Source organism: Lytechinus variegatus, chromosome 3, assembly GCF_018143015.1.
Source record: "Lytechinus variegatus isolate NC3 chromosome 3, Lvar_3.0, whole genome shotgun sequence".
Taxonomy (NCBI): Eukaryota; Metazoa; Echinodermata; class Echinoidea; order Temnopleuroida; family Toxopneustidae; genus Lytechinus; species Lytechinus variegatus.
In genome coordinates this window covers 9019199-9038249 of record NC_054742.1, presented here as the reverse complement: position 1 = coordinate 9038249, position 19051 = coordinate 9019199, and the positions used below count along the sequence as shown (strand labels likewise).

The 19051-nt window shown below is 33.8% G+C and overlaps 1 protein-coding gene across 2 annotated transcripts; it reads right to left on the bottom strand.

The window, feature by feature from the left end:
* Positions 1 to 2994: 2994 nt before the first annotated feature.
* Positions 2995 to 17993, bottom strand: LOC121410161 (HMG box-containing protein 1-like). Of its 2 annotated transcripts, XM_041602062.1 has the most exons (9): positions 17847 to 17993; positions 13519 to 13588; positions 12661 to 12922; positions 12034 to 12317; positions 11351 to 11671; positions 9302 to 9446; positions 8716 to 9006; positions 7959 to 8112; positions 2995 to 3504 (listed from the first exon to the last, which is right to left on the bottom strand). In XM_041602062.1, exons 2-9 carry the CDS (start codon positions 13577 to 13579, stop codon positions 3496 to 3498), a joined length of 1527 nt encoding a protein of 508 aa, XP_041457996.1. In that variant the 5' UTR covers positions 13580 to 13588; positions 17847 to 17993; the 3' UTR covers positions 2995 to 3495. The 2 variants fall into 2 exon arrangements, with proteins under 2 accessions (XP_041457996.1, XP_041457997.1); XM_041602063.1 differs by lacking the exon at positions 13519 to 13588 and having other exon boundaries at positions 17847 to 17992.
* Between the last annotated feature and the right edge of the window lie 1058 nt (positions 17994 to 19051).

Genomic DNA, 19051 nt, shown 5'->3' with positions numbered 1-19051 from the left:
ATAAATAAAAACTATTATCATGTATTGGAAATACTGAATATATTGACTACATTTTTTTTACTAATGATATGATTTTGAAATTTCTTGGTCATTTTAAAAGTTACATACATGACAAATCCTTTTTTTTCCTCACTGAAAGAAAGACCACATGAAAATAAGCTTTACCGGTAGGCACAATTTGTCAAATCAAAATAACAAGCTGAAGGCACAGCTATATTTAATCTAAGGATTAAAAATCAGGGATTCTGATTCTAGAATGAAAAGGGGGGTGTCAAAATATTAAACAAACATATTTTCATTCAAACTAGGAAGTAAAATCAAATTCCCTTTTTTTTAAAGGTGCCTGTAAAACCTGCTATTGCAATGTATTGCATTAATGCACATCAATCACACATAACTTTTATTAAAACCTTAAAAACTACATGCATTTTTATTTTATAATTGGTAATAACTAATAGATAATAAATTCTATCTGAAACAAAGTTTGTTTAAACTGAAAGATATTCTAAAATAAGCATGGTAGCTAACTTCACCAACACTAAAACCATGAAGTCTGTTTCATAACAAGTAGGTATTGATAATACTCCCATATACATTGTACACTGTCTAAAATAATTCTGAAATGTGATATGATCAAAGGTTTAATATTTGCAGTCTCTTTAAGGGGCTCTCTCACATACATACATTTAATACAAATTTAAGTGATAGAATTTACCATATGTATTTATCTACATTTACACCATGATATAGGTTACCTATAAAAAAAAACAAATTAAAAAAAGATTCACTTCAATTACATAATTGACAGGTGACAACAAGCCATCCCTTCAAGTATTTCAGAATTCTTTAATTTCAAGTATTTTTTTTTTTTTACTTCTGTACAAACAAGATATTTTCTTCAAACTCATACCAAAAGTACAGTCACTGCTAACATGAAGTATATGTTGATTCCCCTTAATTGATATTATGAAATAATGCTGTAAGTTTAGTTGTTCTTTTTTTAATGAAAGTTTTTTTATATACTCGGGTGATAATGCTGATCAAACTGAATGTTGCTATAACTATGAAGATTAAGTCTATCTCAAAAATGTAAAAGTCATGAAAAAGACATGAATCACAGGTAGAGTGGCACAAGTGTGGCAAGATATCAAAGTCTAAATTTAGAGTGATTGTTCCAAACACACACAAAAAATTATTTCACCCAAACTAAAATGAAGGTTGGTTTACTTGGTTCCTTAAACTTTCATTTAACATAATAAGTTATGTGCTAAGTGCATAAATAAAACTATCTTGATAGATATTCCAATACCTACAAATATGATTGGTTGAGAAGTAGGAGAAAACTTATCAGGAAGCATCGGTAAATTAATTCAATCAAATCAAGACAATGAAAACTACGCTCAACCAACAAAACTGATCTTTGACTTGTTCCAAGATACATATTTTATGAACATTACTCTACATCATTTTCTTATTGTTGAGTCTTTTCTGTAAACATGTACCTTTAACATTTTCACAAACCTTTCATTTGTCAATGAAATTATGGGCATTGTGTTTTGTTATGGAGAAATGAAAACTCAAATAAGTATGTGCCATTAATCTAACAAAACAGAATGTTACATAATGTTGACATTTATAAACAAATTGCCAGCTGTCAAGTATGAGCATTCAAATAAAGATGCTTACTATTTCAGCCTTCTATAAAAACACATTCTCATCAATATCATATACATTCAAGTGTGTAGTATTATTTTAAAATGGATGCTAAAGCCTGTCATTAGTTTTGGTAAAACCCACTAAGTGTATGTCACTGTTCCATTGAAGTACTTGATTATACAGTGCATATCAAAAAAGTGTACACTTTAAAATAAACCTGGGAATTAAAAAATATACAACATGTGGGTAATTTTTTCATATATATTCTTGGGTTTAGGTCTCATCTATCCAATGAAAGTAAAAGTTTTGACAGAATGATATACTTGAGTGAGCACTGTCCATTTTTGTAGAGCTTGCAGGAATCTGTTTGCACAGAAATGCTTGTTTTTACGATGTGTCAAGGTGAAAAGGCGAAATCAAACTTAACCTGCGAAACATTTCTCATACATTTCCCTTGCACTTTGAGTCAATTGAAATAAAACGGATACATGCAAGCATTTTGTAACCATTTTGCCACCCAAATTACAATTTTATCACTTTTTGTGCCAGCTGGATCTGAGGACATAAAACAAAAGCTTATATCAGACATCTCCAACATTTTTCACTAAGTTTTTATCATGTAAAGTGGGTTAACATTTCATTTTTCATTTAATACTTATTTCTCCACACTTTAACAAAATGAAAATCGAGCCTAAGCTATTTCATGTAAATCACAGCTCAGTGTATAGCAAATATCGTCACGATGGACTCAGTGTGTGGGGTGGGGCGCAATGTGGTAACTCCCGTAGGAACTCGGCAGGACAGCATTTTGCTGGTAAACGCCAAGCTGGTATATAACCAATTACCTATGAAACGTTTTACGTCTAGGTTAATCAGTCATAATGGCTGACGTTTTAGACGACAGATATCACTCTCGGGCCTTTTTATCAAAGTGGAGACAATGGCAGAGATGGGATTCGAACTCACAACCTTGCGATTATGAGTCCAATGCTCTAACCACTGCCACACCACTCTTCGAAGTGTTTTGGGCAAAGAAACAAGTTAAAAAAGGTAAAAGATATCTTCAAATCAATTTTATTAGCTAAACTCCATGTGTTCTTCATGATTAAGGTCTACTTTTATTTGCATAACTATTTCAAAGTTCTGCGCAAATCATTTTTTTACTAACTTTTCAAAAGTAAGTGGTGCTCACTCAAGCGGAAATATTTTTTGACAGTTATATTGTCATTTGCTTGAATGGATCTGTAACAATGTTAAAATGTGGAAAAATCTTCAGGATATTTACAAATGTATAATTTTACAGGACTTTTTCTAGTGTAAACTTTTTTTTGATACGCACTGTATAACACATGTGCCCCATAACTGCTGCATTGTGATTTAATCACGTGCCCCATCAATATAGAATCTGTGTATTTTTGTATTGTTTATATAACTCACCTTCTCAAGCTTGGAATGGACTGAAAATTTCAGGATATAAACTTTGTCAGTAGGTAATATCCGATTTCTATATTGCTCAAATCTAAAACTGAAGATCATAAAATAGAACTCTAATCAGATTATCATTTTAATCATTAAAAAGCACACATTTTAACAGTGCTCCACATGTTATTATAAAGGCCACTCTATCTCCCTTGAATAGTCTATATATAATATAGTTTTCAATGTTCATATAGTAGAGGTCTCAGCTTTGGATATTCACAGGATAAGAATGTCCATCAATAAATATTTCTATGAGTTTGACTCCATTGTTAAGGTGATAATCCTGAGAAACTGCTGCAATAGTTTACAAGTCAGCTGCTGTAATAGGCACCAATGGCTGGTTTTAACATAGGAGCTATGTCAAGAATGCTGAAGAAATGAAAGAAAAATTAAAGTATATTTACAGTTTGAGCAGACATGAATACAGTTTTTACAGTTCTTTACAATACTAACTGGTACTTTAAGGCAAGCTGATAATATGATGTAAAATCAAATACGTTAAACACAAAAATGTTAATCAATACCAGATGAAAATTTTATATTGTTTTTGTCAAACAATTATAAAGTTATGTATTATGTGTTCAACTTCCTGTTATCCTTTCAGTCATACACCTTCACTTGTTTACATACTCCCCTAATGTCATCTAAGAATTCCAAAACCCCCAATACCATTTAACTAATAAACGACCATAAAAGACCATTCCTCAGTGACGTCAGCGAACTTCAAAGAACAAAAGTTCGAAGAAGTATGACTCACACTTCCAGCCCCAGTCACTTGCACAGAGCATCACCACACCCCTTATACCAGAGAAAGTTTGATATACATTAACTTGTAGACCAATCAGATCAAGTTAAGATCTCTCCCACCTTAAATTGTTACACCCCCAAAACTAATGCTATCAATAAGACTTCTTGATTATTAGAGAGAGAATACTAGATCCACACTCATCCATATAGACTGACTGACTTCAAAACTTATAGTCCAGTCAATATAGGGTTTGACCCACCACTAATTGCAACACTTGATATTCCACTGCAGTGCTTTCCAGGAAGGTCCCCTGAACAACATACTAAAAGTCCCAAAAAATCCAAGCAGTGGAAATCTATGAAATTTGTATATTATGCAAATTAGCCATAAAAATTAAGAAAAATAAGGAAAATAGTCCAAAAATTACAAATTAAGTGTCCAACGCAATTTTATATGAGCGAAAATTCATGATAAATAACTTTAATCAATGTTTTTAATAAAAAATGCAAACAAATCTACCTCATTTACATAATATGCAAATAAGCATCCTTATATGGAAAAAAAGTCAAGATATTGTGATTTTTCTCTCATTGACTGCTTGAAAATTTCAATAATGTTGAAATTACTATGCTGCTATCACTAAGGACATTGAATACATTTATATTAAGCTTAGTGTCTGTAGTGTCATTTGCATATTATGCAAATAAGTATCTAACATGTAATAAGTATTCAAGAAAACACACTGGTGATACATTCCTCAAAAATTGCAAGTAGATTATCTATTGAAATTGGAATATGGTAATGCCTTACAGGAAGTTAACACCATATTGATAGTCATTAAATAGACAAGCATAGGAAAATTTGCATTTTATGCAAATTAGCCATAATAATTTGCAAATGAGGAAAAATAATAAAAAAAATTGGAAATCAAGTGCGAAAAAGAATATGAATTGAACGGAAGCTCATGGTAATCTCTACAAATTTAATAATTCTTCAAATAAAAAAATTGTAAATAAATCTACATCATTTGCATATATAATTATGAGCATCCTTGTATGAAAAAACCCCAGAAATTTTTATTTGTCTCACACAAACAGTTAAACCCCCATTCAACAGAGAGCAAGACTGCTGTAAGACCATTAAACTTGCTTGATCTTTCAAGGGTCTTTCAACGAACTTTCAAAGATCTCCGATGTCTTTCACGATTCCTTATAGATCTTTCAATGGTCTTCATGTTCCTCGTGAGTCCCAAAACTTTTTGAAACGGTTCAAAACAGTCTTTCAGTGGTCTTACAGGAAAATTGTTTTTTGATGATTTTTCAGTGGTCTTTCAATGAACTTTCTATGATCTTTCGACAGTCTCTCATGATTTTTTCGGAGATTACTGTAAGACTCATGAGAGATCATTGAAAGATCATCGAATTATAATTGAAAGACCAGGTAAAGTCTATGGAAAGAATTTTGAAACATAAACATCTCTGAAAGATCATTGAAAGATCTCTATAGGACGGGTGTCTTTCAGAGTTCTTTGCGTTTCTTGCTTGTATAGTCCTTGCCAGCATGCTCCTTGATTGTCAAGTGATCAGCACAAGATGTCACACCCAGTACAAATAAAAGCTCGTTAGCTTCGAATATTCGGTCCTTGTAGCACACCACTTGTCTTGGTGGTGAATATGAGTACTTGCTTGAATCACGAGATCTCTGGGCATGGTTTATAAGAGTACCAATGAGCATTTGCCTATACGAGCGACATGAAAGCCATTCATAAAGTCATGATAAAGGCTTAAAGTGTATATAGACATCTTTCCCAGATACAGGAGTCATGATTAGACGTTCTTGCTGAATCCAGTTGCTGCTTCAGGATGAAGCATCCATTTTCTTTTCTTTCCTCTTTGATGAATCTTCTAAGGATAGCAACTATCTCCAAATATTGTAGCTATAGTTTATAAGCAAATCGTGGGCAAATGATATCAATTTCCAGATATTTATGGCAAATGGAAATTCCTCAGTGAGACAATGAACAACCAAGTAGACGTTAACAGATGAAGGACTAAGCCAGATTATTGCCTTTCCAACAAGAGGACACAACACAACGGAAAACCCTAAACATCACCATCAAATACCATCCAACGTTGATTAAACAGTGTGTACCCATTCCACGATTTGTTTGCCACTTTGTGTTACTCATCGGTATACTGTGAGGGTATACACAGGAATAAACCTTTCAGAAATACGACTAAGGATGTTAGTCTGGAGGAATGCTGACATTCATATAGTGTTATGCAGATGTACTTTGGACAATCATTCAGCTCCCTGTACTGAAATCCGACAAGTCGAGCATAGGAGATTGAATGTCAATCAAGAGGACTTTGACAAGAACCAAACCATTACCCATGTCTTCTTCCGACACAAGATACCTCAATTAGACACTCGACATACGTTGTGTCGGAGAAAAGTGCTATAGGAAGGCTTACGCATGTTGAGCTCCTAAAGCATCAGTAAGGTGAAGCTCAGAATTTCTACACTAGGACCATAGAATGGTTTGTAGACAAGCCTATAATACACAATTTGTTGACCCGATTGGCAATGATCCAGGCTGTAACAACTAGCATGTTGGAAGCCCATAATATCATGCACTATGACTACATTGGAAGACAACTGATTTTTAGTCTTAGTATTTACCACCGATCATGATGATGATGACGCTGCTCTGCAAGTCCTGGAACCCTGTTCTGACCCAGACATGGCCAGAAAACACATTTTTTAGTCAAGCGGGTGTAGCCAAACTACTGAAGAAATTGTTCAAGAAAACAACCTGCATGAAGCTACTAGGCCAGATGGAATCTCTGCTACACTTTTAATGAGACTACTCATCAGATCTCACCTGCCATAAGTTTGCTTTTCTTGGCCTCCGTTCTGTCGTTCCCATCCATATAAGAAAGGGATGTCAGCTCTAACAAACTACTCACCAATTTCAAATACTGTGCTTTGTTCTTGCCAATCGCATCATCTTGCCAGACTAACAACATGACTTTAGGACGTGAAGAACACATTTCCATTATTTTACCTTAAATACAAATTATATGAAGATAAATATGCATGCTTAGTGATAGCAGCATATTGATTTGATCATCAGTCAATGTGAGAAAATCAACATTTTCCATATATGGATACTTATTTGCATATTATGCAAATGAGGCAGATTGGCTAGCTTTTAAAATAAAAACATTGTACTTATTTATTCATCATGAAATTTTGTTCAAATTACTTGCTTTTGACATTTAATTTCTAATCTTTGGGCTATTTTCCTTATTTTCTATTTTTAATGGCTAATTTGCATAACATGCAAATTAATTTTCAGGCATTGTGATGAATTATCATGCTTAGTGATAGTAGCAAAAATGTCTACATAAATGAAAAGTTTTCAAGCAGTCTATATGAGAACAATCACAATATCTTGACATTTTTCCATATAAGGATGCTTATTTGCATAATATGCAAATTAGGTAGATTCGCGCTGACGCTTCTGAATAAAAACATTGAATACAGTTATTTATCATTACTTTTCGCTCAAATTAAATTGTTTTGGACACTTAATTTGTAATTTTTTGACTATTTTCCTTATTTTTCTAATTTTTATGGCTAATTTGCATAATATGCAAAATTTCATAAATTTCCACTCCTTGGATTTTTTGGGACTTTTAGTATGTTGTTAAGGGGACCTTCCTGGAAAGCATTGCAGTGGAAAATCAAGTGTTGCAATTAGTGGCGGGTCACCCCACTATTCTGGCTAGATTGACTGGACTATTAGATGTCCATCCAATATCATTTTAACTTCAGAATTTTAATCCTATACTTCAAATCATTATATTCATTGTCTCCTGTTTTATACAAATATTCATTGATATCTTCATGCACCCTGCATCAAACAGAGATAAAGATCAATCAACTATGACTTTTTAGTAAATATCTATAATCAGGATTATAAGCAATTGTAAGTTTGATGGTACTTTTTTCATTACAATCTACTAGACTACCATGTATGAACAAAAAAAGGGAAGGCATTATTTCTCACCACAGAGCTTGTAGAGTGAGCTCTTTTTCTTTTCCAGCAGTCAGGATGAATCTTTTTATGTTCATCAGCAAGATGTTTTGCCTCTTGAGAGAATACCTTTCTCTCCTCGAGTCTCATCTTCTTCCACTTGTTACCAAGGATGACACTGATTGCTCTGAGAATAAAAAAAGACATTGTATTGCTTCTTACAATATCATCCAAGGAATATTTTGAAAACAGAGCCAGAGTAGTAATCTGTATCTTCTGAATTTTGAAAGAATGGGTTTTTTTAACAAAGCTGTTCATACAATATGCACAGCTGCCACATGTTCTGTGCAACACAGATTCTCAATAATTTTGTTATTCTCCTTCACTGAAGATGAAATCTCTTCATTGTCTGTGTGAGGTATTCCATACATTGTTTTAATTCTTGTAGAAAATTTTTGATATCTCATGAAGCATATGTCACTATCTATTTGTAAAGTTATACTTAACTTACAAATATTATGAAACATTCTCCCCCTCCCCTTGGATAAGATGATTCCCACCAACAAAAAACTACCATATAATAACAACTAAGAATCTACCCTTCTGCAGAATAAGTCCAAGGAAACCACCACTCCCATCAAATTTATTCTTAAGACCACAAACTTACACATAAAGAGTTTGGCCTTGGCCTCCAAGATATTATTTCCTTCTCTCTGGTTGAAACTAATTGTAAAACACAAATAAAATTTATTATGAACTCATAAGCAAAATTTGTGTAAACATTCCCTACCTGTTATCTTTGTCAGGATGCAACTGGGTGTATTCCAACCTGAATTTCTTGGCAAAGAGCATAAAAGCATTCATGGGTCTCTTTCCTTTCTGGTCCACTAAGTGAAGTTTCTTCATCCCCTTGGATGGTGATGATGGAGCACTAGCGCTACCACCAGGAGACAGATGACATGAGGAAGAGACTGCAGATAATGGCATCTGTCTTATTGGACTGTTCTCAAGATCTTTACGATGTCTAGCCATGCTGCTTAGGGCAAGAACTGCAGAGGAGTCCAGAGGGGTCAGGTCATAGCTAATAATAATTAAACGATACACACAATATCAACTATCAAATATTTTTAGAGATTGAGACACTATGAAAACAAATATATTGCAGAGCAAACTACCTATACACATCACAAAATACTAATTACTACATTCCTTTTAAAGAATTCCCAACACTATTTTAAACCTTTATAAAAAAAAATATTAAAAAGTACATGCATAATTTCACACAAATTCATTTTTCCAATACACATTGCACAATAATACTTTTGAAGATGAATTTTAGTATCCAAAGAGCTCATCTCAATCTCAGAAAAACTAACCTTTTGAAGCTTTCTAGAACATCAGATTCCTTATAGCTGGTTGCATCTGGATGAGAAGGGGGCAAGCACACATCACCACTCTCCAGCTCAGAGCATGGAATACCATATCTTACTACTGTTTGGCAAGGTATGTAGGATGACCAACCTAAAATTTCAGGATAAAAAAAAAACAGAAAACTATTTAAATTCATCCATCAGAAAATCAAATACAGTACCCTGTTTGAGATGAATAATCTCTATTAAAATGTACATTTCATAATTACTGGAATTCCCATACAAGGATATAACAATTTCATTGTTATCACTGATTAGACAAGCACCCAGATGAAATCATGGTGCATATATGCGGTCTAGTGGATTTGGTTTTCGTCTTTCACATGGTCATGTGTAATGATGTGTTCAAATCTCAGCCATGATATGTTTTCCCTCAAAAAAAAATTTATCCACATTGTGCTGCGCTCAACCCAAGTGTGGTGAATGGGTATCCGGCAGGATTAATTCCTTGATTACCTAGACCTATGTGAAGAAATATCAAATGTTCAAAATGTTTAACAGTATTAATCATTGTGTTGCGATCATGGTATAATGTTTGATTGTCACATGACAATGTCTAACCACATCTCACTTAATTGCAGAACAGTTTGCTACCAATTGCAAAATATTGGGTTCATTAGAAAATACTGTCTCGACCTGCTACAGAAAAATTGTTTATGCTTTAAAATCTTCCATTCTTGATTTTGGTAGCTCTTGTTTGTTCAATCTTCCCCAGAATCATTTATTCAAACTCTATAGAGACTTCAGAATGCTGCCACTTGCATTGTTTCACTATCCACCAGGCACACTCACATTACTCTTATTTAGTAATCCTTACAATAGCTCCCTGTAATACAACATATCATTGATATTTTTTTTTGTGTTAACCTTCCATTGTGTGCATGGTTCTTCACAGTACCTTATCTCATTAAATAAAATCTACAAGGTCCTTATGTTCCTTATCTTTCAGTTCTCTTGTTACCCCAAAGTTTCCAAATCACACAGAGCAGTTATCCACTCATCCAAGTTATGAATTAATTTTCCTGAAGAATTTAAAATATACACAACTTCTGAAAAAAAAACCTTAAAACAGCGCTTCTCAACCTTTTTTTACTCGAGGACCACTTTGACTCCAAAATTTTTTTCGAGGCCCACCTACCAAAATTTTAAGAAAGCAATATGACTACTTGTCTCGACTCAAAGATAGACAAACGTATACAACCATGGAAGTAATTCCTTAAAAAGCTGTGTGCGCTATGAATGCCTAGTTTAGCTGGGTAATATAGGAGCGCCTTGAGCACCTAACAAGGTGGATATGTACACAATATAAATACCCTATATTATGACAACATAACAACTTAATTATAAGAATGCTGAATACCTTCAATATTCGACACACATTGCTTATGATTTTGCATCACTGCCAGTCATGATGAATCAAAATTTAATGTATTCAGGGTCATATTTTCTTTCAGTTAATTCAGAGACTTTTCAATTTGTTTCTAGCTCCCTCGCCCTTTTTAAATCGCTTTAAAAAAGTTAATTTTGATGAAAGTATGTACCGGGTAAGTAAGCCCTTAAGCACGTTCGAAACAAACAGTTCCAGAACTTACTGCATTCGCACAGGTCTGGTAAATGGGCGACAATATTAACTATATTCTACACAAAATGCATATATAAAAAGGTTCACATAGATCAAAACCATCACAATCTGTATGCATAGTGCAACATGCATAAATCATGCTTTACCTTTGTTTGACCCTTGTAGACCGATCAACATTTGGGCTGTCGGACAGGTCCAGGTCTGTGAAACATACGTACAATAGTTTTTCAATTTTTTTTCTTCTCGCGGCCCACTTTTTGAGAAGCGCTACCTTAAAACATATCTTTTCATTTCTTCTTAATTTCCTTCATAATTCTTAAATAGTGCCTTGAGCACTTTGCAGGGTGGATTTGGCACTATATAAAACTCAAATATATAATAATTATTATTATTTAGTAATCCTTAAATCGTACCTTTATGGCGCACAAAGAAAGGATGGTCCGTGGAGCAGATAGTTTCAAGACACGACTGACCATTGACATCGGGATCAAAGGTCAATTTCATTTGATCGTAGTCTTCAGCATGTACATCAGGTAGTCTCGGATCACAAGGCTTCAGATCCTCAATCTTTACCAAACGTAATCCTAGAGGTGCATACCCAGAAATAGGAGACTGTCCTCTACTGGATTCATCCTGGTTGATAGTAGCTTGTGTGGCTAAATACTCATTGCTTCCAATCTCTTCAGCAAGTCGCCATTCTGTGCGAGGGCCTGATTTGAATCGTATCTTGTTACCTGAATAATAAAGCAATATAATGGACTCTTAAATAAAATAGAATTGTGAATCAACTGTAATTGGTAATAAATGGTAATCTTTTCCCAATTGCACATTTTCTCAAACCTGTCATATCATATTTTTTACAATAGATATAGCCATTACCTGAATTTAATTACTACATGAATGAGCTTCATCCTACTACTATAATGCAATAATTATCTTTTATACGGGCACCTCTAAATAAATAAATGAATTGTTAAAACAAATTGGTATGCATGGTTTGAATTTTGTGAGTTAACGGTATCATAAGAGCTGCCTGCCTGTCCTATTTGAAAGTGAACGTTCAATAAAAGCTTGAAATGACTGCACAGATAAATACCTTTCAGAAAGCACTTCCAGACAGCTGTTGGCCAGGGGTGTGACCATGTACCCCCTACTGATTCCGAACCTTTTGGAGAGGCTGGGAAAGGAGAAGAAGAGGTGATCCTTGCATCACTTTCAGGAGCCCATGTACCAACAGGATCTATGAAGTCATCTTCATCGTCATAGTGATCACTGATATGAGATGATGATGATGAGATGAGAGATGGTGGTGGAGTATTACGAGGAGGTTTGGCATAGGTATGAATGGCACGATTTAGAGAGTTGACTGCAGCTGATAGCCTGTATAAAATATACACATCAATGAAGTCATTTCATGAATCTTGAAGCACATAGCAGAACAGCAATGGCACAATACCATCCTACCTGTGTTATAGAAGCAATTATGTCATTAACTGAATATATTCTGGTAAAACCTACAACTTAATAATAATTATACTTGCTTATAGAGCTTAACACTTACTTTGTCAAAAAGAAATTGATCTTTATGTTCTAACAAAATAGGAGAATTTTCTCTATGAAGAGAATCATTTTGGTAAATAAATACATCCAATTACCTGAATGAACATTTCTTAAAATGTTAAAAGTTAAAAGCAAGTTAAAAAAATTCAAACATTCGAGCTACCTGGTAGGTTTATGGAGAACACTTCCCTCTGAGTGATGCCGCTGTCTCTGCTTTCCTGAAGAACTCTTTCTTCTTGATTCCATAAGAGGACTCTGTGGACTAGTAGCAATGATAGCCAATTCTGTCAGCCAGTTCTGGGCAGACTGGTGATCCCCATCTCCATTATTTCCATCCATTGAAGAGATGTTACTCTCAGATGCATTCTCATTCATGATGGGTTTTACACCAGTCTCTATTGTGGGAACTTGGCAAGGTTTGTGAACTGTGTGCCAGTTGTAAGAAAAAATATTTCAGCACAGTCAATCATAAGAATAGTCAGGTACTACATTAAATACATGTATTTGATATTTTGCATCTTACATCATTCTTGCTCTGATATTCATTTTTTGTTGTGAAGATTATAAGCTGAAAACCAAACATTGTATTATAACTGAAGCCTTGTTAAAATATATAGAAGCTCAGCAGCATTTGTCATTAGTATTTAGAAAAGTTACCTAATTTAATATGCTTATTAACAAACTTGTTGTGCTTCCTGTCTAAATTAATGGACCAAAGATACAAGGACAAAATAACGACATTCCATTACGATATGATCATTATTGCCATATGTCATATATTGAATATTATTGGTTTGCCTAGCAATACCACCAACAAGATGACAAAACTTGTGAAAGCCCATTCTTATAATTATGCACCTCTTTCAAATAACTACATGTAGATTGTCATCCTAACAGATTTTTAGTTAAGCCATGTAATTATTACTAGGCCAAGTGATACATTCTCACTAGGGATAGTGTTATTGAAAAAAGAGAATATTAATATAACAGGCCTTATAGCATTTCTTTCCATGTAACTTACCATTTGCATTGCAGTCAAGGATGGGATTATTGACTTGAAGAAACTTTTCATTGTCTGTCATGACTTATGCCTGTATATGAAGATTGGAAAGGAAAAACAAATCTTATACTATTAACATACCAAACCAATGAAAAAATAAACACCATGTAAAATCATATTCCCATTTTATCAAACCATGATAAAGTAAGCCTTAAGAATATGAATATTCAAAATTGAATAGCTCACCACTGATAAAACATAGTTTTCCGGGGTTTTTTTAATACACGCTCCACTGCAAGTGAATAGTAGTCAAAAGTCATACACATAGAAAAAATTATAATTAAAATATTTTCACAAAAAACAACATATCAAAGAAATACAATGTGATAATGAATTTGCGTTTAACATGTGCCTTCTTGATAGTTATGTGATGGGGTCATCTTCAACAACATCTACTAAATTGCAAAATAAAGATTTGCAGGCAAACCATTTTTTAACCTTTATTTTTCTATTAACAGATGACACATTAACTTGGTATTTGTTTTCAGGCAATATGATTAATATGCACCATGACAGACATTTGATTATACAGGAATAGACACAACCTACAGACCAGACTAAATATCTCTTATTTATTGGCAAAAGAAACATAGCCCACCCTCATATCATATTATCGATTCATAACTGACAACAAAAATAGTATTAATATTAGCCATCAAGGGTGGTATTCAAACACATGACTTTACAACAGAGCAGCATAGAGCTTTTTCCTGACACCTTCAACCACTCGACAACAGGCAAATGATGGCAGTATTTATTGTAAAGGTTTTATACATGTAATTCTGCTCTTGGAAATTCTATTCCTTTGTACTGCTCTTTATTTTAATTATAAAAAAAAATAAGTAGCTTAAAATAAACAAGTCACAAAATACATAATTTTTAAACATAAGGTCAAAATAAGCAAAAATAATTAATTTCCATGACTTTTCCATGATATAGCTTGATTTTTTCATTTTTCATGACTTTTCCAGGCCTGGAAAAACAAATGAAAAATTCCGTGACTTTTCCAGGTTTTCCATGACTGTGGGAACCCTGTAACAAGTACCCACAAGTATTCCTCACACCCTCATTCACCCTTTATTTTCCTGTCTCCTTTTTCTATCCTTTTTTCTTTCTTTATTTTTTCTTTTTATTCTTTTCTATCTGTCTGTCTTTCTTCCTTTCTATGTGTCTGTCTTTCTTCCTTTCAAGTTCATTCTTCTTTTATATCTTTTGTTTTATTCTTTTGAATCTTTTAATTTCTTTACTTTTCTTTTGCTTTGTTTCATTTATTCTTCATCTTTCTTCCTTTTTTATTTTCCTTTTTCATGTTATTTGTTTCTTTCTTTTCTTGAATAAATCTTTATTTCTGCTTTTATTCTTTCCCCTTTCAATCTTCCTTTCATTTCCTTTTCTTTTCATTTTTCTTTCTTCTGTCACATTTTTGTTATCTCTTTATTTCTTCCTTATTTTTTTCTTTCATTCTTTCCTCCTTATATGTGCTTTTCCTTTTTCCCCCTTTTTCTTTCTTTCATCCTTCCCTTAATTTTTTTCTTTTTATTTTGGGGGTATTTTTTTTTCGTTCATTCGTTTGTTCTTTCTTTAATTTTTGTTTTAATTTCTGCTTCCTGACACTCTTGTGTCTTATTTAGTTTCTTTCTTGTGCTTCATTCTTTTTTCATTCATTCTTTATTTACTCTCTTTCTTTACTTTCCTCTCTGTGTCTTTCTTCTATCAATTTTAAAAAATCTTTTTCTTTATTCTTTCCATTAATGTTTTTTTTGTTTTCGTTTTTTTATTCATTCTTCACTTTTCCTGACTTTTTATTTTTCCTTCTTTCCTTTTCTTTCTTTGAATTTACCTTTCTTTTTTTATCTTTCTGTAATCTTTAGTTTTGCTCTAATTTTCCTTTCATTTTTTTGCTCTCATCTTTGTTTTTTTATTCTTTCGTTTTCTCTTTCTTACACACTGTCTTTTTTTCAAACTTTTTTTCCTTTGTGCTCCTTTATTACTTCATTTTATCCTTTTTAATCTTTTTTATTTTGTCCTTTTACTTTTTACCTTTAAGTTTTTTACCTTTTTTCTTTATTTTTTCTTCCTCACTTTATCATTATTAATCGTTCTATTTCTTTTTGCTTATCTTATTTTTTTCTTTTTTAAAGTTCTCTTTGCTTGCTTACTTTTGTTTACTCTTTATTTCTTTCATTATTTTCTGCTTTGTTCCTTTCACCTTTTTTTAAATTTCTGCTTCATTCTGACACCTTTCTGTCTACTTACTTTCTTTCTTCATATTTTATCCTTTATTCGTATCTGCTTTATTTACTTTCTTTCTTTATTTTGTGCATGTGTCTCGAAATGATAATAAATCATTGCGTATAAAATACCTATTTCGCGCAATGTGCCAGAAACAGTGTACACACAGCACCTAATTACGGCAGCCAAGCTACAGCTGGGGTAATAATATCCAAGTCCTTTGGAAGCGCATAGAGACATTATTCATAATTATGATATGCGCTATACAAGAACTGTTTATAATAATAATAATAATCATGCTCTGCATCTTTATATGGACAACTCTACATTTATTTTCACAAAGTATTCTACTTTTCTTATTTTTCAAGAAAAATAAAGTTCTTTTGGATAATTGTATCAGTATGACTTGGCTCTTGGTCATCTTTAAGGACTGAGCACTCTGACGCCTGTGTTGCAATTTCCTCTGAGGAAAGGGTGTTAAATGCCCTGTCCTTAAAAGACGGTAAATAGGGCTAAATTTGCGAAATGGGCAAAGGTGTCCTTACAATCTTATAATTAGGGGTGTTTCAAGGTACCATTTTACCGCAATTTTGTCCTTGTTTTGCATGAAAATAGGGGGGTAAATTTTACAAAATGTCCTTGAAATTGACTGCAATAGGGGGTCACTTGCATTTGTGGTAACGGTCATATGTGTCCCCCTCTGCGGCTGAGTGACCCCACCGGGGACCAAAATCTTCAATCTCTGTTCTGCTAAAATCGTTGGCTCCACTCACCAAATACAAAGACCAAAGTTCTGTACAGGGACTCAATGCCAAATGGCCATGTTTATTAAGTTCCGATAAAACAGGTAAGTGAAGTCACCGTTTTGCATGGCAGCCGAAGTAAGTCACTGTTTTTCCTAGACCAAAAGCTTCGGTCCTGTTATATTGGTTGTTCAGCTGAATTCCGTTGGCTTCTCTCACCAAATACAGAGACCGAAGTTCTAGCCCGATCTGTACAGGGGACTCAATGGCCATATGTTTATGTACTTAAGATCGGATAAAACGGGGAAGTGAATTTGCGCGACAGCCGAGGTAAGTCACTGTTTTTGTTCCTTTTAACTTGATTTTTCTCCGGTTTTTGGCAATTAATGCCAAGAGGGAATATTAATTTGCATTTTGGATCCATTAATTTTCAAAATTTTTAGTCATTAAAGACAAAAATTGAAGAGCCCCGACGGGGGGATTTTACATTGCAAGTCCCCTAATGGTGGCTGCACGATAGCGAGCCGTCTGTGTACGAGAAATAAAAAAAATGAAATGTTAAAAAACTCCTCGAAACAGACGGCTGCCAGCTGTATATGTTTGTCCCCTTTTAGTTTTAAGTTTATTTTCCCTCGTTATGGTGCATTTCCGGCCAAAACGAAATAACCTTTACTTTGGTTCAGCTAGCATTAGGCCCAATTCTTTTTATATATTTTTATGAAATAAAGTCCTGAAGACTTCTCTGTCATGGGGATTTTGCATTTTAATCCCTAGCACAGGAATAACCGTCGTTTCTGGGGATTTATTCAACAATTTCTGACATTATTATCATTGCCATGGGCATGGCATTGGGGAGTGAGCCAATCACCCAATGCAGTGTCAGTGGAATTCGGAACAACAAAAACACACAGATGAAACTGAAGCTAAGTTTTGGTCTAGATCTATTTAACCTCCTTAACATGGTGGCTGCACGATAGCGAGCCGTCTGTGTACGAGGAGAAATTAAAAAAAAATTAAAATGTTAAAAAAATCCTCGAAACAGACAGCTGCCAGCTGTCCAGATGAGCCAAGCCAGCGCTGGGACACCCGATGAATGGTACACATCTCGACGGCCGACGGTAGTGTGTCATGTACGTGTGTAGGCAATGCAATGGCCGTTTACTGCGGAGTAATTGAATGTGTTTTCCGCCCATCCCAGCTGACTGAATGAATGGTTTCGACAATAACAAGACTTCTGTCAAGTTTAAAACATCAATTTTATCATCACCTTCGAGTGATATCATCTCCTAAAATATTATCAATTATATACATTACCTAAATATGTTTAGCGGTCAACTTCTGAGCGTCTTTTATGAGTTACAATAGGAACACGGGCTTGTTGTTGATGTATCGTCTCTTCTTTAGCTCGGCACTCAGTCCAAGGGACGCCATGATCATGAATGGCAGTGAAAAACTTGTTTACTATATATGCAAATACCCAAAATCCGCCAAGGTGATTGGTTGATTTATGGGACCTGCCAAATTAGGTGCTTGTGATTGGTCAACGGAGTTAGCAATTACATAATTGCCCTGTCCAAAACATTGTACATGTACATGTAATATCATTTTCCCCAGGCCTCTCTTGAAATACATGTATACTCGAAAATTGTAAAGGAGGTGCATGAGAAAGAGGAAGAAGAGAAGGAGGAGAAGCAGGGTGACCAGATTTCACAAAATGAAATACGGGACATTTGACAACGAAGATCAACAAAGAAGCCCACACAAATTATTAGACTTGTGAAAAATATAAAGAATTGGAAGAAAAGGTGAACGAAAGAATAAAGGAGAAAGAAAAGAGATGATTGAGAAGGAAAGAAAATAAAGGGAAAAAGAAAAAATAACAGAAAGTTAGAATAAAAGAAGGATGAAAGAAATAATAAAAGAGATAAAATATAAGGTTTCCGTCATTCTTTGAAATTGAAATAGAAAGAAAGAAAAAGAAAGAAAGAAAAAGAAAGAAAGGAAGCGAAGATGAACAAATGTCTGAAAGACAAAATAAAGGAGAGAATTAAAGGGGGAAAGGTAAGAAAAAGAAGGAGGAAAGAAATAATGAAGGAAATAAACATGTTTCCTTCATTCTTTGAAAGAAAGAAAGAAAGAAAGAAAGAAAGAAAGAACGAAAGAAGAAAACTTTTGATGTTTTTTCAATGTATTTTTAAAACTTAAAAAATAAAGTGTTTTACAAATTAATAAAATTTCAAAGTGAAACATATTGTCAAAAACTAGGTGAAACATCGCGGCATCGTACACACCAAGACCCAAAACGAAAGCTAAAACAACTAGATCTATGAAAAGTCAATAACTTGTTCCTCCGATTACATCTCCAAATCATTAATCTGAGAATCCATAGTATAATTATAAGAATTTTCCGCCGATTTTGTGATTATTTTGGTGGAAAAACTGTTTATCATGTGAGATTGTTTGCACCATTGAGAATTTGCTTCGATCCTACATGCCTAGCTAGTAGCCTGCCACACACA